The sequence below is a fragment of the Caretta caretta genome, chromosome 1, assembly GCF_965140235.1.
Source record: "Caretta caretta isolate rCarCar2 chromosome 1, rCarCar1.hap1, whole genome shotgun sequence".
NCBI lineage: Eukaryota > Metazoa > Chordata > Testudines > Cheloniidae > Caretta > Caretta caretta.
The window spans coordinates 217,504,756-217,525,852 of NC_134206.1; the positions used below are offsets into that span (position 1 = coordinate 217,504,756).

Genomic DNA, 21,097 nt, shown 5'->3' on the forward strand with positions numbered 1-21,097 from the left:
GGACAGACAGCATGGGCATAGTTTGGGAGGGTGCAGGGGGGCATTGGCAGAGGAAAGCCATGGGGGGGGCACGCGGGGTCGGTGCAGGGAACGGGGGCGGGGGGGTGGAGCCACTTCTCCTGAGGCGGAGAGTAGCTGCTCCGGGTTGTCGCTCTGCAGCTGTGCACGGCTGCCTGGCTCCTAGTGCCTGCCCGTTTCCGTAAAGCGGTGAGTGCCTGCAGCGGGGCAGAGGACACTGGGAAAGGGGGAGGGGCACGGGCAGCGGGCAGGGGAAGGGGGTGGGATGGGAAGAGAAGGAGAGAGAGGAATGGGAGCGGGGAGCGGGAGCCCAGCATGTGGCGTCCCCTCGGCAGCAGCAGCCCCAGCAGGGAGGCGGCTGCAACGGCCCTGGGAGGCCCCAGAGCAGCAACATCTCTGCAACAGCCGGTGCTGGAGTGGCCACTGCTCCCAAGCTCAGGTCGCTGCAGCAGACAGCAGCAGCTGGGGCTCACCCATGGAGCCGTCCTGCCCCGCCCCCAGCCCTGGCAGCCCAGAGACCACTCCAGGCTGGGGGGGGGGGGGGGGGGGGGGAGGAAGAGTCAGTGAGCCAAGATAACTGGCTTCAGCATGCACGTGTGTGCATGTGTGTGTGTGCATGTGTGCGTGTCTGTGCGTGCGTGTGTGCGTGTGCGTGTGTGTGTGTGTGTGCGTGTCTGTGCGTGTGTGTGTGTGTGTGCGTGTCTGTGCGTGCGTGTGTGCGTGTGTGTGTGTGTGTGTGCGTGTGTGTGTGTGTGTCTGTGTCTGTGTCTGTGTCTGTGTGCTCTCTGTCCCCCCCAGATATAGCAGTCAAACTACGCCTGTGCTAGACAGGGCTCTGGATCAGGGTTGGTTGTGGCGTGAAGGAGGCTGGTCTGTGTAGGACCCTGCCTCATTGGTCGCAGAAACTGCAAAGTGTGCTGTGTGTGAGGCAGGGGATTGCAGAAGGAGAAAGGAGGGTCTCTTGTTAAGGCAGCTGAATCCTGCCCTGGGGAACTGGATTCTCTCCCTGCCTCTGCCACAGAGATCCTATGTGATGCTTGGCAAGTCTCTGAAACCAAATATTTCACAGGTGGTCATTAATTCTGTGTTCCTCATTTTATGGGTGGCCCCTTGTAACCGTGGGGGTCTGGTTGCAGAAGTGCTGAGCATAGGCTGCTGTAAACTGAAGTCAGTAGGTCAGGGGTGAGCAAACTACGGCCCATGGGTCTGATCCGGCCCCTCAGGGCTTTGGATCTGGCCCACGGGATTGCCCCCCATGGTGCCACAGGCCCCACAGAAGCAGCCAGCACCACATCCCTAGGACCCCGGGCTGGGGGGGTGGGTGGGCAGAGGGCTCTATGCATTGCCCTTGCCTCCAGGCACCGCTCCCCGCAGCTCCCATTGGCCAGGAACAGGGAACCGCAGCTAATGGGAGCTTCAGGGGAGGTACCTGGAGGCGTGGCAAGGGCAGCGCATGGAGCCCTGTGCACCCACTCCCCCAGGGGCCATGCAGGGATGTGGTTCCGGCCGCTTCCCAGAGCGGTGCGGCGTGGGGCCAGGGCAGGCAGGCAGGGAGCCTTCCCTGGCCCCGGTGCGTGCCGCTGCCACCCCGGAGCTGCTTTAGGTAAGCGGCGCCAGGCCGGAGCCCGATCCCCTCCTGCACCTCGCCCCCAAACTCCCTGTCTGCACCTCGCACCCCTCCTGCACCCCAACCCCTTCCCTGAGCCCCCTCATACACCCCTCCTCTGCCCCAATCCTTTGCCCTGAGCCCCTTCCTGCACACCGCCCCCCCTCCCACACCCTACACTCCCTCCTGCACCCCAACCCCCTGCCTCGGCCCTGCATAAAATTTCCCCACCCAGAGGTGGCCCTCGGCCCAAAAGGTTTGCCCACCCCTGCAGTAGGTGTTCTGCTCTGAACATACTAAGTGCTGTATAATGCTAAGGAATCTGAAAAATCAGGACCTGGGTGTCTCAAGTTGGGCACCCAAAATCAGTTGACACTTTTGATCATTTTGGCCATAGTGTCTCTGGGCTTCAGTTCCCCATGTGTAAAATGGAGATAACAACACTTCCCTGCATCCCAGGGGTGTTGTGAAGAGAAATTTTTTAATGTTTGTGAAGCTCTCAGCTACCATAGGAATGAGCACCACAGAAAAGCCTGTGAGGAAATGAACAATTCTGTTTTAGGAGTTCAGTTTGGATGACGTGGAGCACATAAGGGCTGGGGCCACACATTGCACAATGAGTATAAAAAGAACGATTGACCATCCACCCATTCAGTCAGCACCACGTGTCCTGTGCACCGAGTGAGGCAGGGGTCCTGGGGCAAAAATAGCATTTGATGGTGTAATTAAAGACAGTATCACAATGGAAATACAAAAGGGGCGAATTAAGGTTACAGAGGACAGCACGCGTCTGGCATTCTGAATGTTTGAGTGCTTGACTTCCTTTTAGATACATAGCTTTATAGATTTTAAGGGCAGAAGGAAGCCTTAGATGATATAGTCTGGCCTCCTTGGTAACAGGCTACAGAATTTAATCCAGTTACTCTTGAACTGAACCCAATAATTTTTGTTTGGCTAAAGTACATCTTCCAGAAAGGCATCCAGTCTTCATCTAAATACTTCAGGAGTGAATAATCTTCTGCTTCCCTTTTTAGTTTGTTCCAATGGTTAATTGTCCTCGCTATGGAAAATGTATGGCTTACTTCTAATATGAATGTGTCTGGCTTTAACTTCCAGCCATTTGTTCTTGTTTTGTCTTTCTCCACTAGACTAAGGAGGCCTCTACATACCAGTGTTTTCTCCCTGCGCAAGTACTTCTACACTAAAGTACTTGTACAGTATAATCACGTCACCTCTTGGTCTTCTTTATTAAAAATAAACAGACGGCGCTCCTGGAATCTCTCACTAGAAGGCATATTTTCAAGTCCTTAAATCATTTTTGTGGCTCTTCTCTGCACCCTTTCCATTTTTTTTTTTAACATCTTTCTTAAAATGTGGACAACACACTGGATGCAGTATCGGTCTCACCATACTGTATACAGAGGTAAAATCATGTCCTTGGTCAGAAATTATCCAACAAAATAGAGCTTCATTGGAAAATGCGGGTTTGTTGAACTGGACATTTCCCATGAAAGTGAGTCGGGTGCAATGAACTTTCTCTAGACCACAGGCAGGGTTGTGGCAGAAACCTGCATGGTTAAGTGCCAGCTGGCTTGGGGGGCTCCAGCCAGCCCTGTCATGCAGACTGCCTTGGGGCCAGGTACCCCAGTCTTCTCAGGTCAGCTGCTCTGGGATAGCTGCACCATGTAGACTGCCCCAAGACCAGAGACCCTGGTCTTCTGTCGTCTGCAGCTCCAGGGCAACCCTGCCATGGAGAAGGGAGTCCCGGCTTTAACCAGAGCTCAGCTCCCAGCTCCACAGCAGGGAATTTAGAAATCCTGGGATGGGATCCTGATTCCCAAGGTCTGCGGCTCTGGGGCAGCCCTGCGTTGCAGACTACACCAGACTGGGGACCCCAGAGCTTTGAGACTCCCAGGCCAGCTGCCTATTTGGGACACCAGCTGGCCCAGGAGTCTGGAAGCCCAGGGGTCCCCAGTCCAAGGCAGTCTGCAATGCGAGAGAAATTGACATTTTTGTTTTTCTCTTAGCACTGTGAAACTGACAAGAATGTCAGTGTCACTCAGCATCTGCTGGTGTCCCTGGGAGCAAATTTCATGTCGGACACACCATGTGTTGGTTTTTCCAGAAGAAATTTTGGAGGGGATTTCTGGTTCACAGGAAGTTTTGAAATAGCAAAATTTCCTGTGAGCTGGAAATCCTGCATTTCAGCCAGCTCTTCTCACTGCTCCCCTGCTTAAACCTCCAAGGATCACCGTAGCCTTTTCACAGCATCACCCTGGGACCTCTAGTTCTGTTGCTTGTCCACTAGGACCCCTGTGAAGACCATGGGAAATATCTGTATGTTTACATATATTATGTGTACCTCTGTTTCTTTTATTGCTGTTTTGCCATTTCCTACCAGGGTTCAAAGAGTAACTCCTTGCTTGGATCTCCCCACATGTCCCAGCAAGGCAGACAATGGCTGCAGAGAACCCAGTCACTGGTACTTAACTGACAATACGGGTGTCAAGGCCTTTGAACTTTTGCCTCTGACCAAGCTGGGCATAACCCCCCTAGCTTGGGAGAGGGGAGGGGCCCTTCAAGTGGGAAAGTTAAACAAAGAGCTTGGGAACTATGAAAAGGAGAGCCCTGATGAACAAAGAGGGAGAGGCAGGGTCTGCAGGGAAGGAGATTGAAACCCAGTCCCCAGAAGCAGGGGTACCTGGGATAGGTTGGGCCAGCCCAGGTTTTGAGGGAAATGCTGAGGATTAGGTAAGACATATGCCCGTTGGCCTTTAGTTGCCTTAACACTTTTCTCTCTGGTCACTGTGTTCCTATGGATACATAAATAATATCACTCTCCTGGGCCTGGAACTATTCAATATTTTCATTAAAGATTTGGATGATGGAGTAGAAAATAAACTCATACGATGTGTGGATGACACAAACCTGGGAGGGGTCACAAGCTCTTTGGATGAGAGTATTAGAATTCATAATGACCTTGATACATTGGAGAATTGGTTTGAAATCAGTAAATTAAAATTCAGTAAAGACAAGTACAAAGTACTAGACTTAGGAAGGAAAAATCAAAAGCAAAAAATCCAAAATGGGGAATAACTGGCTAAGCAGCAGTTCTGCAGAAAATGTTCTGGGGTTATACTGGATCACAGACTGAAATGGATGATGCTGTTTTGAAAACAGGAAATGTCATTCTGCATTTTATTTATAGAATTGTCATATGTAAGACAGAGGAGGTAATTGTCCTGCTGTACTCAGCACTGGTGAGGCCTCCGCTGGAGCAGTGTGTCCAGTTTTGGGCTTTCTCTCTACAATGGGTAGGTAGGACAAGAAGTAATCCATTTAGATTGCAGCAAGGGAGAGTCAGGTCAGATATTAGGAAAAACTTTCTAACTATAAGGATAGTTAAGTACTGGAACAAGATAACAAGGGAGGTTGTGGAATCCCCGTTGTGACATTGCACTCCATATGTTTTATGGAAATATGCTTATGAGTGTGAATATGATGTAACTGGAATATGTTTTATGCAAAAGGTCTCATGTAATGTATCATAACAAAAGTTATAACCTACTGAATATATTCCTCCTATTTGTATGTATGTATCATTCTTGTATCTGAAGCTAGACATATGAAGTATGACTCTGAGGTCCGATTGTAATTATGCAAAGTGTGGGCCATTTATGGTGGTTTAGAATCTTGATGGCTCCGATTGACTGGGACAATTGGTTGTAGATGGTTTATTTACCTGTAAGCCTTCCTGTGTACGTGTGGGCCAGCCTGTGGGTAATGAACAATGAGGTCTCACATGACATCCATCTTAAATCCATCTTAAATCTGGTACTGCTGCTGAGCAGTTTTTGGTTGAAGTCTGCAGCTTTTGGGGTGTGGACCAGATCTGGGTCTGTGTTGCAGCAGGCTAGCATGTCTGGCTCAACAAGGCAGGGTTCTGGAGTCCCAAGCTGGTGGGGAAAATGGGCTCAGAGGTAATTTCAGAATGTGAGGTGACTGTCCCAAGGGGGTGTCTGTGACCGAACCCGTCACACACATCATTGGTGACTTTTAAGAACAAGTTAGACAAACATCTATCAGGGATGGACTAGGTATACAAAACCTGTCTTGGTGTGGGGGGACGGACTAGATGACTTTGTGAGGTTCCTTCCAGTCCTACATTTCTATTTATTCCAAGATTTTATAAGATATTCAGGCCTGATGATTTTTTAAAAAAGTTTATCCCTACTAGATACTTTTTAACATCCTCCTTAGTTACCAACAGACTGCAGAGTGGTTCACCCTCTTCACATACTTTGAATACACATCCTGCTTCTATTCAAAACCGGAAATGTTTATTGAACACTTCTGCCTTATTTGCATCATTATAAACTATTTTACCATCTCCATTTGTAATGGGCTACACCTTTGTTAGGATTTGTTTGTTTGTTTGTCTTTACTCCTAATATACTGAAAAAAATGGTCATTATTGTTCCTAGCCCTGCCAACTGTGGAGTTTTCCCTGATAGCTTTAGCTTCCCTTATTGATTTTCTACATCTCAGAACTTCCAATGTATATCGATTGCTATTAAATTCCCCTCTTTCCATTTGTTGTACATTGTTTTTTTTTTTAAATGTCTAATTGCTGCCTGCACTGTCCCACTGCACCAGGATGGGCTTTTGGCCAAAGTTCTAAGGCAGTGGAACACCTAACTCCCTAAGGCTCCTTTGTAATTTTCATCCTTCATTGGCTTTCTAGGACACATTGAGCTCCAGCTGGTTGGAGGGGACAGTGCCTGCTCAGGACGTGTGGAAGTAAGACATGGAGACACTTGGGCTACAATCTGTGATGCACACTTTGATCTCAAAGCTGCCAGTGTTATCTGTAATGGACTAGAGTGTGGAACAGCTCTATCTATCCCAGGAGGAGCTCATTTCCGAGAAGGACATGGACCAATCTGGACTGAGGAATTCCAGTGTGTAGGGAATGAGTCACACCTCGTGTACTGTCCCAGGATATCACACGGGAGTCAGACGTGCTCACATGCAAATGATGCAAGTGTCATATGCTCACGTAAGAATTTACAAGGTCTCTAAAATCCCAGTGGTGTGTATTCTAGAGTAGGGTGCAGCAAAAAAATGATCTCACTCTGTAGGGAGCTGGGATAACAAAGCTGCTACCAGCTTCCAGTAAAACCTAAACAACTCAATATAATGGGAATGGGTTCAATCCCCCCAACTTTCCTTTCCTTTATTATTTAATATAAAATATCTTAAATGCTCCCTCTCTAAACCCCTTCTCCCTTCTCCCCGGGGCACACAGGGTTCCGGCTGGTGAACGGCAGCACAGCGTGCTCAGGAAGGGTGGAGATCCAGGTTCTTGGTGCCTGGGGAACCCTCTGTGACTCACGCTGGGATTTACCAGACGCCAACGTGCTCTGTCGTCAGCTCGACTGCGGATTCGCTGTATCAAACCCAGGAGGAGGGTATTTTGGGAAGGGAACTGGCTCTGTCTGGACAGACACATTTCACTGCAAAGGGACTGAAACCCATTTGGGCCATTGCCCTGTTACTGCCCTGGGGGCCTCTCAGTGCTCACACGACAATGATGCCAGTGTGATTTGCTCAGGTAAGTGCAAGAGAGATGCTGGATTAAGGACACCTGCCCCTCAGTGTGTGGTGCTGCCCCAGAGCAGGGGAACCTCAGGACACAGCAAGGGAAGGGGGAGCTAGATCCTAAAGCACAGAAAATAACAGTAAATGTATTAAAGATAACATTTAAGTCAATAATATCATCAGAAAAGAACAGTTGTGACTGGGGAAAGCCCTGGATTCTCCAGTAAAAACATCAGCAACTCTGTCCTCACGTAGGGCAGCGGAGCAGGGGCAGCACTTTGTCCTTCGGGTTACATTAATGTCACCGATTCATTGTCCCCAGCCTTCTCCAATAGTAATTAGAGGGGGAGCTGGTAGTGACTCCCAATATGGAGCTTGCTTCACACTTTCTATGATAAAATATTCTCGGCACCTTCTTGAGAAGCTCTCGCACCTTCCTTGATGGCTGGAGCCTTGGCAATTTGGGAAGGGGTCAGTGCTGGGGCCAGGGAGGTGCCTTCTCCTTGTGTAGTCAGATTCCTTCCAGGTTTGGCTGAATTATAAACTGCTGAAAATCAGCATTTCCTTTCTCTCACGTGAGTTCCTGGGGGTATTTTTGATAGCCCACCACAGAGAAAGTAGTGCTTTCACTCACTGAGGTTTTTTTTACTTTTTTCACACTTTTCCAATTGAAAAAACTCCAAAGATTTTTTCCCCGGCTTTCTTCCTTTCTTACACATTTTTACCTTTTTCTAACTTTTTACAGTGGAAGAAAAGATGAGCAGGGGATTGGACTAGATGACCTCCTCAGGTCTCTTCCAGTCCTAATATTCTGATTGTGTGAAAAAATAGAAAGGGAGAGGAAGTGGCAAACCTGTACATCCAAAACCTGGAATGGAAAATTGAATGTTTCATTTACCAAAAGTTGAAACGAATCAATATTTTAGTTAGAGTCCAAACAAAAATTTTCATTCCATTTCCACATCCCAGTATCTCAGATCTGTTTAAAAATTGAAATACTGCACTCAAAATACTTCACAGGAAAAATTTTCGGTTGTTGACCCTCTCTAATATTTAGCTTTTATAAAAATAAATAAACAGCATTATTTAGTTCATTTAGTCAAAGCCAAAGGCACAAGAATTAGAAAATACCAGAATTAAGGTTATCTATATCATGTTAATTCAGTCCCCCACCCTCCCTTCTGCATATACATTATGATACAGTCTAATTGCATGAACATATCCTATTATTCTTACCTACCCCCAGCTCCTGCCTCCTTCAGTGCACAGGGAGGATGGTGCTCAGGGGATGGAGGAGCTGTAGAATATTTCTTTTTATCCTCATCATTCAACCTGTGACCCAGGGCCTTATTCACTCTACAGACCGTACAAACACTGCACTGAATACAGAATTATTCATTTCTTCATTGGCTTTTCTGTTGTGCTCGTTACAGTCGTGTGAGAATGCACCACAAACATTAATGAATTTGTCTTCATAACACCCCAGGAGATAGCAGACTCTTATGAGGTCCATTTCAAAAGTGACTTAGGCACTTAGAAGCCCAAGAATAACATTTTCAAAAGGCCTAAGTGACATAGAGACTTAAATCCTATTTTCTCTAGTAACGTAGGAGCCCAAGAACCATACAGACTTCTCCCTCTTGCTGCCCAAGTCACTTCTGAAAATGGCACTTAGGCTCCTACATCATTTAGGTGCTTTTGAAAATTGTACTTACAACGATTAAAGCCCAAATTCCCAACTCACGACTTATTTGGGGTGATTGGGCTGCAACCTGAGACCCTCAGGGCCTGATTCTCCAGAGTACTCACCATTTCTGCAGAGTTTTATGTGTTCAGAGTACTCTCCAGACATTAATAAAGCCTCACCAAACTCCAGGGAAGTAGGCGGGGAAGTATTATTATTAGCTCCTGTGACAGGTTGGATCACAGAAACCCCTTGGGGGCTGCCACCTGATGTGCCAAGACTACTTCTGCCCCTGCTTTCCCTGCCAGCTTAGGACTCCAGCACCCTGTCTTGCTGAGCCAGACATGCCAGTCTGCTCCAGCACAGACCCAGCGTCTGAAGCACGTGTCCCAAAGCTGCAGACTTAACTGAAAGCAATTTTAGAAGTGTTCTTGTCTTTAACACTCAGATGCCCAACTCCCAATGGGGTCCAAACCCCGAATAAATCCGTTTTACCCTGTATAAAGCAGAGAGAGAGATATGCACAGCTGTTTACCACCACCCCCACCCCCAGTATTAATACATACTCTGGGTTAATTAATAAGTAAAATGTGATTTTATTAAATTCAGAAAGTAGGATTTAAGTGGTTCCAAGTAGTAACAGACAGAACAAAGTGAGTTACCAAGTAAAATAAAATAAAACACGCAAATCTAAGCCGAATACAGATAAAATCTCACCTTCAGAGATGTTTCAATAAGTTTCTTTCACAGACTGGATGCCTACCTAGTCTGGGCACAATCCTTTCCCTGGTACAGCCCTTGTTCCAGCTCAGGTGGTAGCGAGGGGATTTCTCATGATGGCCGCCCCCTTTGTTCTGTTCCACTCACTTATATATCTTTTGCATAAGGCGGGAATCCTTTGTTCCTCTCTGGGTTCCCACCCCTCCTTTTCAATGGAAAAGCACCAGGTTAAAGATGGATTCGAGTTTAGGTGCCATGATCACATGTCACTGTAAGACTTCATTACCTGCTTGCCAGTATACAGGAAGATTTAGAAGTAAAACAGAGCCATCTACAGTCGATTGTCCTGGTTAATGGGAGCCATTAAGATTCCAAACCACCATGAATGGCCCACACTGTGCATAACTACAATGGGACCTCAGAGTTATATTTCATATTTCTAGTTTCAGATACACGAGTGATACATTTGTACAAATAGGATGACCACACTAAGTAGATTATAATCTTTGTAATGATACCTTACAAAAGACCTTTTACATGAAGCATATTTCAGTTACATTATATTCACACTCATCAGCATACTTTCACAAAAGCATACAGAGTGCAATGTCACAGCTCCATTTTACAAACGGTAAAACGGAGAGAGAAAAGCAAAGTGACTTGTCCAAGGCCACTCAGTGAGTCAGCAGCGGAGACAGGATAAAACTCAGTGTTTTGACTCGGAGACCTGTGCTCGTTCCACCCGACCTCGCTGCCTGACTGCAGAAGAGCGGAGCAGCCACATCTTGTCTTGAGCCTAGCGGCAGTTGTGAATACTCAGTACTTCTGCAAATCAGACCCCATAAAAACTGGCTTCAGAGACCTGCACAGTATCACCTGTGAAGTCTGCAGCAGAGGCAGGAACAGAACTGAGCTCGACTGAATGACGGTCACTGCTCGAAACAAGAGCATCCTAGTTCTTCCTGCACTCCCCTCCTCTTTCTCCACAGGCCTTCCAGTTTCTAAAGTGAATGAGACAGGGGTCATACAAGCAACAGCCTAATGCTGCACAACCCCGATTTATCCATCCTGGGCACTGAAAGTGGCCAGGGCCCTGTGGGAAAATAATTCACGAGAAAATTAATTTTAATGGCCAGCCAACCTGCTTCCCTTGTGGCTAAATGGAGCCCGTCTTTTGGGTCTATAGATGCATAGAGTTTTAAGACCTAAAAAGGCCATTGTGATCATCTGCTTCTCCTCTCACCACAGGGACCCCTCCTGCTTAATGAAGTTTGAGCTCCCCTCTCTGCCCCATCTTCTCATCCATGTACAGAGTCTCCATAGGGCTTCTTGCCTGGCTGGAACTGGGGTCCTTACAGAGAAACATACTGCAGAAGCCCTGGATTTCAACCTTCTTCCTAATAATGGACACATAGCTTCCAGGACTGTCTCCCACAGAGCCCAGAGTCTCTGGTGCTGTTACACACCATGACTAAGCCTATGTGGCCCTGCCCAGAACTCTCAACAGACATCTACTCTCCTCTTTACAACTGATACCTTTGTACCTTGTGGGTAATTCACCTGGCAGTTCTCCTGCTTCTCTCAGAGGCTGCTACCGGCATTCCTACCTGAATTCCCTGCAGCCCTGCCCTGCCTCTCCTAACTAGCTACCCAGCCCAGACCCTGGTTCTCGGAGGGAACTCCTCAGCAATTGCTGGAAGGAGAATTCCTTCTAAGGAAAAACACCTGGTCCCTTCCATACGAGCTCCATCTGCCGTGATGCCATCCGGCCTTCCTGCGGAGCTGTGGTACCCAGTTATATCCATGAGCCTCCTCGGAAAGCCCCAGATCTACTCTCTACCCTCACACTACACTAGTGGCATACCTAGGACAGGAAACTTGGGTGGGCCCCAGCTTTCCAGGGTGGGCAGTGACGGGAGGAGCAGAGGGAGGGGTGCAGGAGGAATCCGGTGCCCTGGGAAGGAGGCAGGAGGAAGGGGGGCTCTCCTCCCTCCACCCCTTCCAGCCGAGCCTTACCGCTCAGCAGGCACCCAAAGCTGAGGCTGCCCGGGGCACACAGGCTGCGGGGCGTGCCTAGGGTAACCAGATAGGAAATGTGAAAAATTGGACAGGTAGTGGGAGGTAATAGGCGCCTACATAAGAAAAAGCCCCAGATATCAGGACTTTCCCTATAAAATCGGGACATCTGGTCACCTAGGCGTGTATTTTGGGCAAAGTGGGGTCCCACTAGGGCTCAAGCTCTGCTCACCCTTCCCAACCCTGGCTCAGTGTCCGTCAGCCCAGCCACATCCCTTTCCTGCCGGTGCCGGGAGCTGCTGCCCCGGTCTCTGGCCCCAGCACTTGCCCCACCCAGACCTGCCCTCACGAGGCACACCCCCTGCGGGGCTAGTGCTGGGGTCAGAGACCAGGGAAGCAGCGCATGGCGCTGGCAGGAGAAAGATGCGGCCAGACTGACGGACACCAAGCTGGGGGTAGGAGTCCCAGCCTGTGGATTCGGGGGCTCCGGCCCTGATTTGAGTGGGCCTGGATGATCACTGGGTGGGCCACAGCCCACCCGTGGCTACACCCCTGCACTGCCCTAGCTGCATGCAGGCAGTCTCCTGGTCCAGTCTTAGGGTGAACTCCTGGCTCCGTTGAAGTCAATGGAGGTTTTACCATTGCCTTCAGCGGGGCCAGGATTTCACTCTTAGCCTTGAAATGTTATTTGGCTACCAAGATCCTTGAGCTGGTTGGATCCAGTGCGCACACACTGCACCCGTCAGGTTGCCATACTAGTACATACTGTACCCGACACAGCCAGTGGGTGTGCCCTGCACTGACTCTGCTGTTGTCTTTTAACATGGTCAGTCTCTCCTGGCTGCACCTGGGTCTGAACTCGGGGAGTAATTCCTAACTTACCACCTTGCTGTAGGACTCTCTGATTCTGAGACAGACGGAAAGACTGAGATTCACATCCCAAGGGAGTCACAATATTCACCAACAAAGCACGTCCCCTTCCCCGCCCCACACACAACCTGATTCTTGTGCTATGAATTGATCAGCTGGAATCTCATGTTGGATTCAGAGATGACACCACACTTCAGGGGACAGCTCCAGTCAGAACCACCAGTGCCGGGAACTATCTAACACTAGGAGCTCCTGCACTGGATCTACGTGAACCAAGAAAGTTGCCACTTGCTGAGCAAAGATCAGAGGGAGCTAAGGGAATTTACCAATAATAACCTGTTCCTGACCACCGTGAATCCTGCTCTTCCATTGGCCAAACTCCCTCAAGGCAAACTTGCCTAAATCATTCACGACCCACCTGCTAAGTGCTTGTGCAGGCACCGTTCACTGGCTTCCAGGCATTTAAGCCTGGATAAAGTGACTACAAACCTCAGCAGCCATTCCACCACCACACACAGAGACTATTTTCCCAATCAGTAATCAGCAGGAATTCCCTCGCTCACTCATTTAGAGAGTCCGTTGGCAAGCCCTTGTGTCAAGCTCAGAGTTTTAAAATCCTTGCAGCACCTTCCACTTTTAGATTCACAGGAATAAGTGTCTTCTGACAGAGGTTGTTCTCTTCAACACTGTGACACACTCTGATCACTGGCTTATACCTTCTTATTGAGAAATAGTCCACAATTTCATGTGCATTATTTCTAGTGTATAAGAGAGAATGTTATTCAGTGTGTTTCCCATCTCTCCTGAGCCCAGGTCACTCTGAATCACTCAGACTGCTGAACGGAGAGAGCCGGTGTGATGGGAGAGTTGAGATTTCCCTCCGTGGTGTGTGGGGCAGAGTGCTGGATGACCAGTGGGACATGGACGATGCCAGCGTGGTGTGCAGGGAGCTCCAGTGCGGAGTCGCTGAGAAAGCTTTTATCCCCCCGAAGTCTGAGAATGGAACGGGCCCCGTGGGGCTGAGAAGGGTCCAGTGTGCAGGAAATGAGACTCATCTGACTCTCTGTGACATCTCCACGTCTGAGACAGCCCAGGCAGGAATTGCTGAGGATGTTGGTGTCCTTTGCTCAGGTGATTCATTTCCAAATCTCACAAACATTTTCTGTTCAGCAGGAAAATACATATTAACAGCTGTGATCTATCCCTGCAGGGAGCCGGCGGATCAGACTGGTGAATGGGACAGGTCGCTGTGCCGGGAGAGTGGAGATTTATTACAATGGCAGCTGGGGGACAGTCTGTGATGATTCCTGGGATCTGTCAGACTCCGATGTCATTTGCAAACAACTGGGATGTGGACGTGCCATCAGTGCAACTGTCTCTGCTCATTATGGGCAAGGATCCGGGCAGATCTGGCTGGACGATGTGAACTGCTCTGGGAACGAATCCAATCTCTGGGAATGTCCTTCCGGGGGCTGGGGCCAGCACAACTGCAGACACAAAGAGGACGCAGGAGTTCTCTGCTCAGGTCTGTTCTGGGAATGCTCACGTGAGCCTGGTTACCAGGGGATTAAATGGAGGGGGCAGATGTTTAAGGAGATTGCTGAGACAGACACTGTCACTGACTGTCTCTGCCTCCCTTTCCCTTCTGTAACTGCCTACCAGGATCACCATTAGAAAGTCCTCAGCTCCCACCCAGAGGTGTTGGAGATATTGCAAGATTTCCCTTAGAATGCTAGAAGGCTGCATCTCAGGTATTTCAAGGAGATTGTATCATGGAAAGCAGTGACTGAAAAGGATGTAGGGTCCTAGTGGAGAAATAACTGAACATGAGCTCCCAGTGCTGTGTGTGGCAAAACGGGCTAATGCGAACCTTGGATCTATAAACAGGGGAGTAGTGAGTAGGAGTGTGGACTAAATTTTACTGTTGTACATGATGCTGGTGAGACAGATACTGGAATACTGTGTCCAGTTCTTATGTCCACAAAAATTGGAGCAGAGAAGAGCCACAAAAGTGATCTGATGAATAAAAGCCTTACGATGAGAGATTTCAGATGCTGAATCTGTTTAGCTTATCAAAACGATCAAGAGGTAACTTGATTACAGGGCATAAGTCCCTTCACAAGGAGAACATACCACTTCCTAAAGGGCTCTTTAATCTAATGCAGAAAGGCAGAACAAGAGTCGATGGCTAGAAGCTGAAACCAGACAAATTCAGATCAGAAATAAGGCCCAGGTTTTTAACAGGGAGGATGATTAACCATCGGAACTAACTACCAGGGAAATGGTGCATTCTACATCTCTTGAAGTCTTCCTGTCTAGACTGGATGCCTTTCTGGAAGCTATGCTTACGTCAAACTCAAGTTATTAGGCTCTATGCAGCTGTTTTACAGAAGGTCAGACTATTTGATCTCATGATCCCTGTCACACTGTCTGGAGAGGCTCACGGCACTGAGTGCCCACCTCAGGGCAGATGGTGAGAAACAAGGCAATACCCCAAACTGCTGATGTGTTCTATAAGTAGATTTCACCAAGCCTGTAACAGATGTGAACTCCTGGACCAATGTTCCCTCTAATTTTTACATCCATGTGCGGAATGAATTTTGTTCTGTGCACCAGTCTAGAGGTGATGTGTGGTGGGGTTGGGGCTGAGGGGTTCAGAATGTGGGAGGCATCTCAGGGCTGGGGCAGAGGGTGGCTGTGCACAGGGTGAGGGCTCTGACTGGGGGTGCGAGCTCTGGGGTGGGGCCAGGGATGAGGGGTTTGTAGTTCTGGCTGCCCTGGGGCTGCAGCGGGAAGAGAGGACTCCCCCAAGGCCTCTCTTGCTGCAGCAGCCTGGGGCCAGGGGAGAGGCACCTCTCCCCACTGCGGCAGCTCTGGGGCTGGGGAAGAGGTGCCTCTCCAGTCTAGGCCCCTGTGGCTGCGTGCCTATGTGGCCTTTGATAGCCTTCTGTGCGTCCATATGGCCACGCAGCTCAGAGGGAACTTAGTCCTGGATCACTGTATCTATCTTGCCATGGAGTCACAGACCGTCCCCTTAGACTCTCCAGTCTATTGTCACCCAAACAAACTGGACTTAGTGATAAGTGGTCATTTACACCAAAAATCACATCACATTCAGGTTTCTTCCAATCCCAAGAGACCAGCCACTTACTCAGATCACTTGGTACCCTGAATCTTACACCAAAGACAATGCCTGTAGCCAATCCTGTAATAAACTATATACAGGTTTATTCATTAGGAAAAAGAAATAAAATGGCTGTTTACACGGTTAAAGCAAGCAATCGTCTACACACAAATGAGTTACCATTTATATCCTCGGAGTGACAGAGTTGTAGTGATCTGTCAAGTCCAAATGTCCTTCAGCGCTGATCCAAGGGTAACCCCTTGGGGTCTCGGGCTTCAGTTTGGATTCTTTAGCTCTGTCAAATTCAAACAGCCAAAAAGATGAAAAATCTTCCCATCTATTATTTTTATTTCCCTCTTCCAGCCTTCAAATCAATGGGATAAGACCTTCTGCATGTACTACATGCAGGGGATGGGTGGCGGGGATCATTCTCGTGCCTGAGTTCACAAGTTCAGAGCAAACATTTTCAGTTATAAAGCAAAACTTACATATGTTCTTGTTGCATGGATCACAGACATTACAAGTGAGATTAATGCCTGCAGCAACTAACCAGCATTTCATAAAGTCTAAACACTCAATACATTCTTTCAAGACTAATACCTGTTTTCAGCAAAACTAACACACATATGACCCTGCCTGGTCTCCAGCTACGAGATTGTAAGTTTTCAGCCAAGGCCTGCAGCCTGGGCAAGAGCTGGCATCTGGCCTGCCAATGTCACAATCCTTCCCAGCCTTTATCTATTACAATCTGTATGTAGCCGCTGGTAAATGGTGGCCTTCCAGAGATGCCCACTGTATTTCGAAGGGGCCTGTGGTGTCTAAAAGAGTCTCTTACTCTTGGAGTGGTTCTCTAGCCGTTGCTCCTGCAGAATGATGCACAGGATCGTTAGCAATCGCTGGGATTTCACTCTTCACACCCCAGTTCATTTCAGAATCAAATGATTTAAATTCCCTTTTTTTGCATTTTCTTCTAGAGTTCACAGATCTGAGGCTGGTGAGCGACAGTGACTGTGCAGGGCGGCTGGAGGTTTTCTACAATGGGACGTGGGGCAGTGTTTGCTCCAATCAGATGTCTGGAGTCACCCCAGCAATTGTCTGCAAACAGCTGAACTGTGGGGACGGAGGGCAGATTGCAAGAGACTTTGAATATGGACCAGGTTCTGGTCCCAGGTGGCTGGACCACGTTGCATGCAGTGAGCAGCACAGCTCCCTCTGGCAGTGCCCGTCAGAGCCCTGGGATCCAAAGTCGTGTGATAACCGAGCAGAAGAGACCCATATTTCTTGTACTGGTAATTCTGAAACTACCTACATGCGCGCGTGCAAACCCACATGTAAACGATGAGTTTAATTAATTGAAAGGTTAGGATAGAACTTTTGTTGTTGTTCACATCTCAGTGTAGGCAGATTTAAATTCTCAACACAAGATACAAACATATTTTCATGATGTTTTATAGGAACAATCATTTGTCTGATTAACAACAAACATGGAAGTTAATCAATTAATCTTAAAAGAGACCGGTGTTAGACACTGCGATAAGGTAGTCTGAGAGCCAAGAAAAGCCTCTCCCTAGAGACCATCATGAGGCAGCTCTGTGGTTATTAATCCTTTTGGGATGAACACTCAGAGGTGGGCCCAGGCTGTGCAATTTGGGTCAGAACTGGAATCCCCCACAAGTCTGGGTGCATGTCGGCCTGTGTGTCTGAGTAACAGCTGAATATCAAATTAATTAAGTATTAAATGACCCAGAGTTCACATTTCAGTTCCCACAGTGCTGAAATTAGGGGTTTAAAATACAGATAAATTCTACTCCCACCTCACAGACACAACCCAGTGCATTCACCTCAGCTTTTTCTCTCCATAGGAAAAAAACCAAAACCAACTCAGACCCTGTTTGCCGAATGCCCGAACTCTCCCAGCTGCACAGGTATCTCTGCTTCTCACTGTCTCCCTCTTGGTCCCTAAGTTGTCCCAGTAACATGTGAGGTTTCTGCATTTCTAGACCAGGAGAAATTACGCATCGTGGGAGGAGAGGACAGGTGCTCGGGGAGAGTGGAGGTTTGGTACCGTGGCTTCTGGGGAACAGTTTGTGATGACTTCTGGGACATGGCGGATGCTAACGTTGTGTGTAAACAACTGGGCTGTGGATCTGCTCTATCTGCCCTGGGCGAGGCTGCATTCGGCGAGGGGACTGGTTCCATCTGGGTGGAGACGTTGAATTGCAGAGGGACAGAGTCATCTCTCTGGGACTGTCCTGCCAAGCCCTGGGGTGAGAGCAACTGTGGTCATAAGGAAGATGCTGCCGTGAATTGCTCAGGTGAGTGACAGGAGATGTTTCTGCTACATGCTGTAATATTCAGGGAAAAGGATGGTTTAGCCCACCCATCCCCTTTGGTCCCAGACCAGGCCTTCCCATCTCCTGTGTGCTGGAGCATCCTGGATGTTGAGGGGTGGAACCTTTGTGGGGTCAGACTGGCTCAGGCACCAGCCCACATAGCCCCTGCATCCATCACAGGCCCCACTGTGCTGGTTTGTTATGAGAGTCCTCATTGCTGCACAGAGCACAAGGGACTTGGGCCCTAAATCACTAACAAACAGGCCCTGTGCTGCTGTGAGGGAGTCTGTGGAGGTGACAGCTGGAGACAACCAGGGACTCTCAGAGGTGAGGATCCCCCCGGGAACAAACAAGTCACCTCCCCCTTGCTACAGGTTTGTGGGCTCCCACGACTCTCACAGGCTAATCTCTCCCTGTCGCTTGTTCATTTCCATCCAGCTCCCCCGCGCCGCCCTCCGACCGACAGTGGGAGAGTCACGGTGCCCGTGGTCATCTGCATTATCCTGGGGGCCCTGCTCTGCCTGGTCTTAATCATCCTGGGGGCGCAGGTGCGAAGTGCCAGGGCACAGCTCAGAGGTGGGTCCTGATTGGTGTCACTGAGTGAAATGTTTCTGCAATAGCAGGGGGGCTGCAGGGGGTCAGGGTGAGGGGCGATACCAGGCTGGGTGGGGTGGCCAAGGGTGCCTGTTAACTCCTCTCTCATTGAATATTTCATTAACTGTCTGGCAGTGGAACAGCCCAGCCATGAAATCTGGAGATGATACTGGCTAGGGACCTTTACAGTTTCAGAGAAACGGCATCTGTATCCCCACCCGCCCTCACCCTCCGGTGATCCACTCCAGGAGTGTCTACTCAGGCCTCCTGCTGTCACGTGTCTCTGGGTGGGAACCCCCTGTCCCATCTCATTGCGGCCAGGGGTTTTTAAGACTGCACAGCCCCCTGCCTTCCACTGTGATACCCCCAGCAAACCAGTCTGCCTACAGGCCAGCCCCCATGCTGTGCTTTCTCCCCAAGGGCTATGAGCAGGGCATTGCCAGCAGTTACAAGTTACCACCCAGCTCTCTCTCGGCAGATTACACCTTATTCCGAGGATAAAAGTGTGACAGAGAAAACATTAAAAACAATAAAAATTCCTCCACACTTGCTGAACATACCAGAATTCACCCATCTTCCTCATGGGCAGCCTGGTAGACCAACATCCCTCCAACGATTCAGTGTTGGGATCCCCATGGACAGAAGGTCCTGCCCATTGCAGAATCAAAATGAAGGCCCTGAGTCTTTTTAAACTCAGCCTTTCATATCAGAAGCCCTCCTTTGTCTCTTGGTCTCTGGTAACCCAGTTTGAACCAGTTTGTATAAACCACCCTGAAGGTTTTTACCTTTCTGGAGTTGTTTACAATCTCAGTGATTTACCTTAATCATCCACCCACCCACCCACACACACACACACACTCAGTGTTTTTTCTTCCTGGAGGAGCTGTGGTAACCCTCCGACATGCAGCAGAACATAAACCATTCATAGCTTTAATACAGTGATTCCCAAAGATACTGCCTGGAGCTGCAGTATCTGCCACAGGGAGGGGATCTGAATATCATAAGGAGAGACATCATGGAAAAGGGACCTAGAGAAATTGGAAATATTGTCAAGGGAAAAAGGTGTATAAAAATAGAGCTGTGGTAAATAGTTGTGAAGAGAGTGATCCAGTAGAAAAGACAATCTTAGTTAGGAGAAGTGTGGGAAAGGAGCATTTTACTGTCTTGTACTCAAAGCTGGCACTTGTAGGGGATTTTACATCTATAACACACTTTATACAAACATTAGCTACCAGCTCCTTGGCAAGAAGATAGAGGATGGGACTGCCATCAACATACATGTAACAGTCACAACTTTGCAGTAAGACAATGACTATAATCAGATCTCATGCTTCAGGGCTTCAGCCAGTCTCCTGCAGGGGTCAGGAAGGAATTCTGGGAAGACCCATCTTTGTGTTTTGTTTTGCTTCGTTTTGTTTCTTGCCCTCCTCTGAAGCATCAGGCATTAGCTACAGAGGGACATGTGTCACTGAATGGGCTGGAACAGTCCTCTGAGGTGATACAGAGAAACCTCTTTCGAAGATAGGTGGGTGGTGTGTCTTTTCCACATGTTCAGGGTCAAACCAATTGTCAGATTTGGGGTCAGGAAGAAATTTCCCCCCAGGTCAGATTGGCAAAAAGGGACCTTGGGGGATTTTCCTCTTCCTCTGAAACATGGAGCGTGGATCACCTGCCAGGATTATCAAGGCATCTCTCAAGTAATCAGTTCCCTGCCACTGTGGGGCCCTTGGGCATTGGTGGTACCTTACTCACTCCTGCTTTCTGCCTGTGGCACACAAGAGTTTATTCTCCTGAGGACTGAAATGCTTTACTCTAAGTGCATCTTTGGGCTCAAATCTAGGAGTATCTGGGTGAAATGCAGTGGCCTGTATTATACAGGAGGTCAGACTAGATGTTCTAATGGTCCCTTCTGGCCTTAAACTCGATGAAAAAAAAGGTTCTCACCATTTTGCAGAGAAACACCTGCGTGGGGGAAGAATTATTTAAGCTGCTCCAAAGGGGAATAGCCAGAAATAATGAGATGAGATTAAAAAACATTTAAGATGAATGTGAGGAAGCTTCCTGACAGCGAATTAGCCCTGGGAAGCATCATCAAAGGGCTGTTGTGGAAAGAAACCCTGTCACCTGGCTCATTTAAATTCCAGCACTGGGAATGTGCGGTAGGGTTCAGGCTCACACTGGGTCCATGGGGAGAGGCTGGATGATCCCATAGTATTTCCCATCTCTGGTTTCAATGACCCTGTGCGAACCCTGCCCTTTGTTTTCAGGCTCCAGAAGACCCTTGGATCCCTTCTCTGAGGCCGTGTACGAGGAGATTGATTATAACCTGATGAGAAAAAAGCAGGAGATGTTCAGTCGCTCAGGTCTGTGGGTCTCACTCTTAACAGAGAGCAGCTTTCTAATGCCCTGTCCATCTGAGGCCCTGACCCAGAGTTAAATCACTGCAGCTTCAGCCCTGTGAGCTTGTCACTAGAGCTGGGCACAAGTCTCCGTTATGAAATGTTTTGGTGAAAAATGGAGATTCAGAGACA

General features: G+C 48.7%; 1 protein-coding gene across 1 annotated transcript in view; it reads left to right on the forward strand.

Annotated features, from left to right (window-relative positions):
* Positions 1–21,097, forward strand: part of LOC125623290 (antigen WC1.1) — a 60,318-nt gene that overhangs the window by 31,692 nt on the left and 7,529 nt on the right. The window contains exons 3-11 of the mRNA XM_075120332.1: positions 6,369–6,683; positions 6,933–7,238; positions 13,329–13,646; positions 13,726–14,040; positions 16,614–16,928; positions 17,502–17,564; positions 17,640–17,954; positions 18,411–18,548; positions 20,834–20,929. Coding sequence (XP_074976433.1) covers positions 6,369–6,683; positions 6,933–7,238; positions 13,329–13,646; positions 13,726–14,040; positions 16,614–16,928; positions 17,502–17,564; positions 17,640–17,954; positions 18,411–18,548; positions 20,834–20,929 — 2,181 coding nt within the window. The remainder of the gene's footprint in view (positions 1–6,368; positions 6,684–6,932; positions 7,239–13,328; positions 13,647–13,725; positions 14,041–16,613; positions 16,929–17,501; positions 17,565–17,639; positions 17,955–18,410; positions 18,549–20,833; positions 20,930–21,097) is intronic.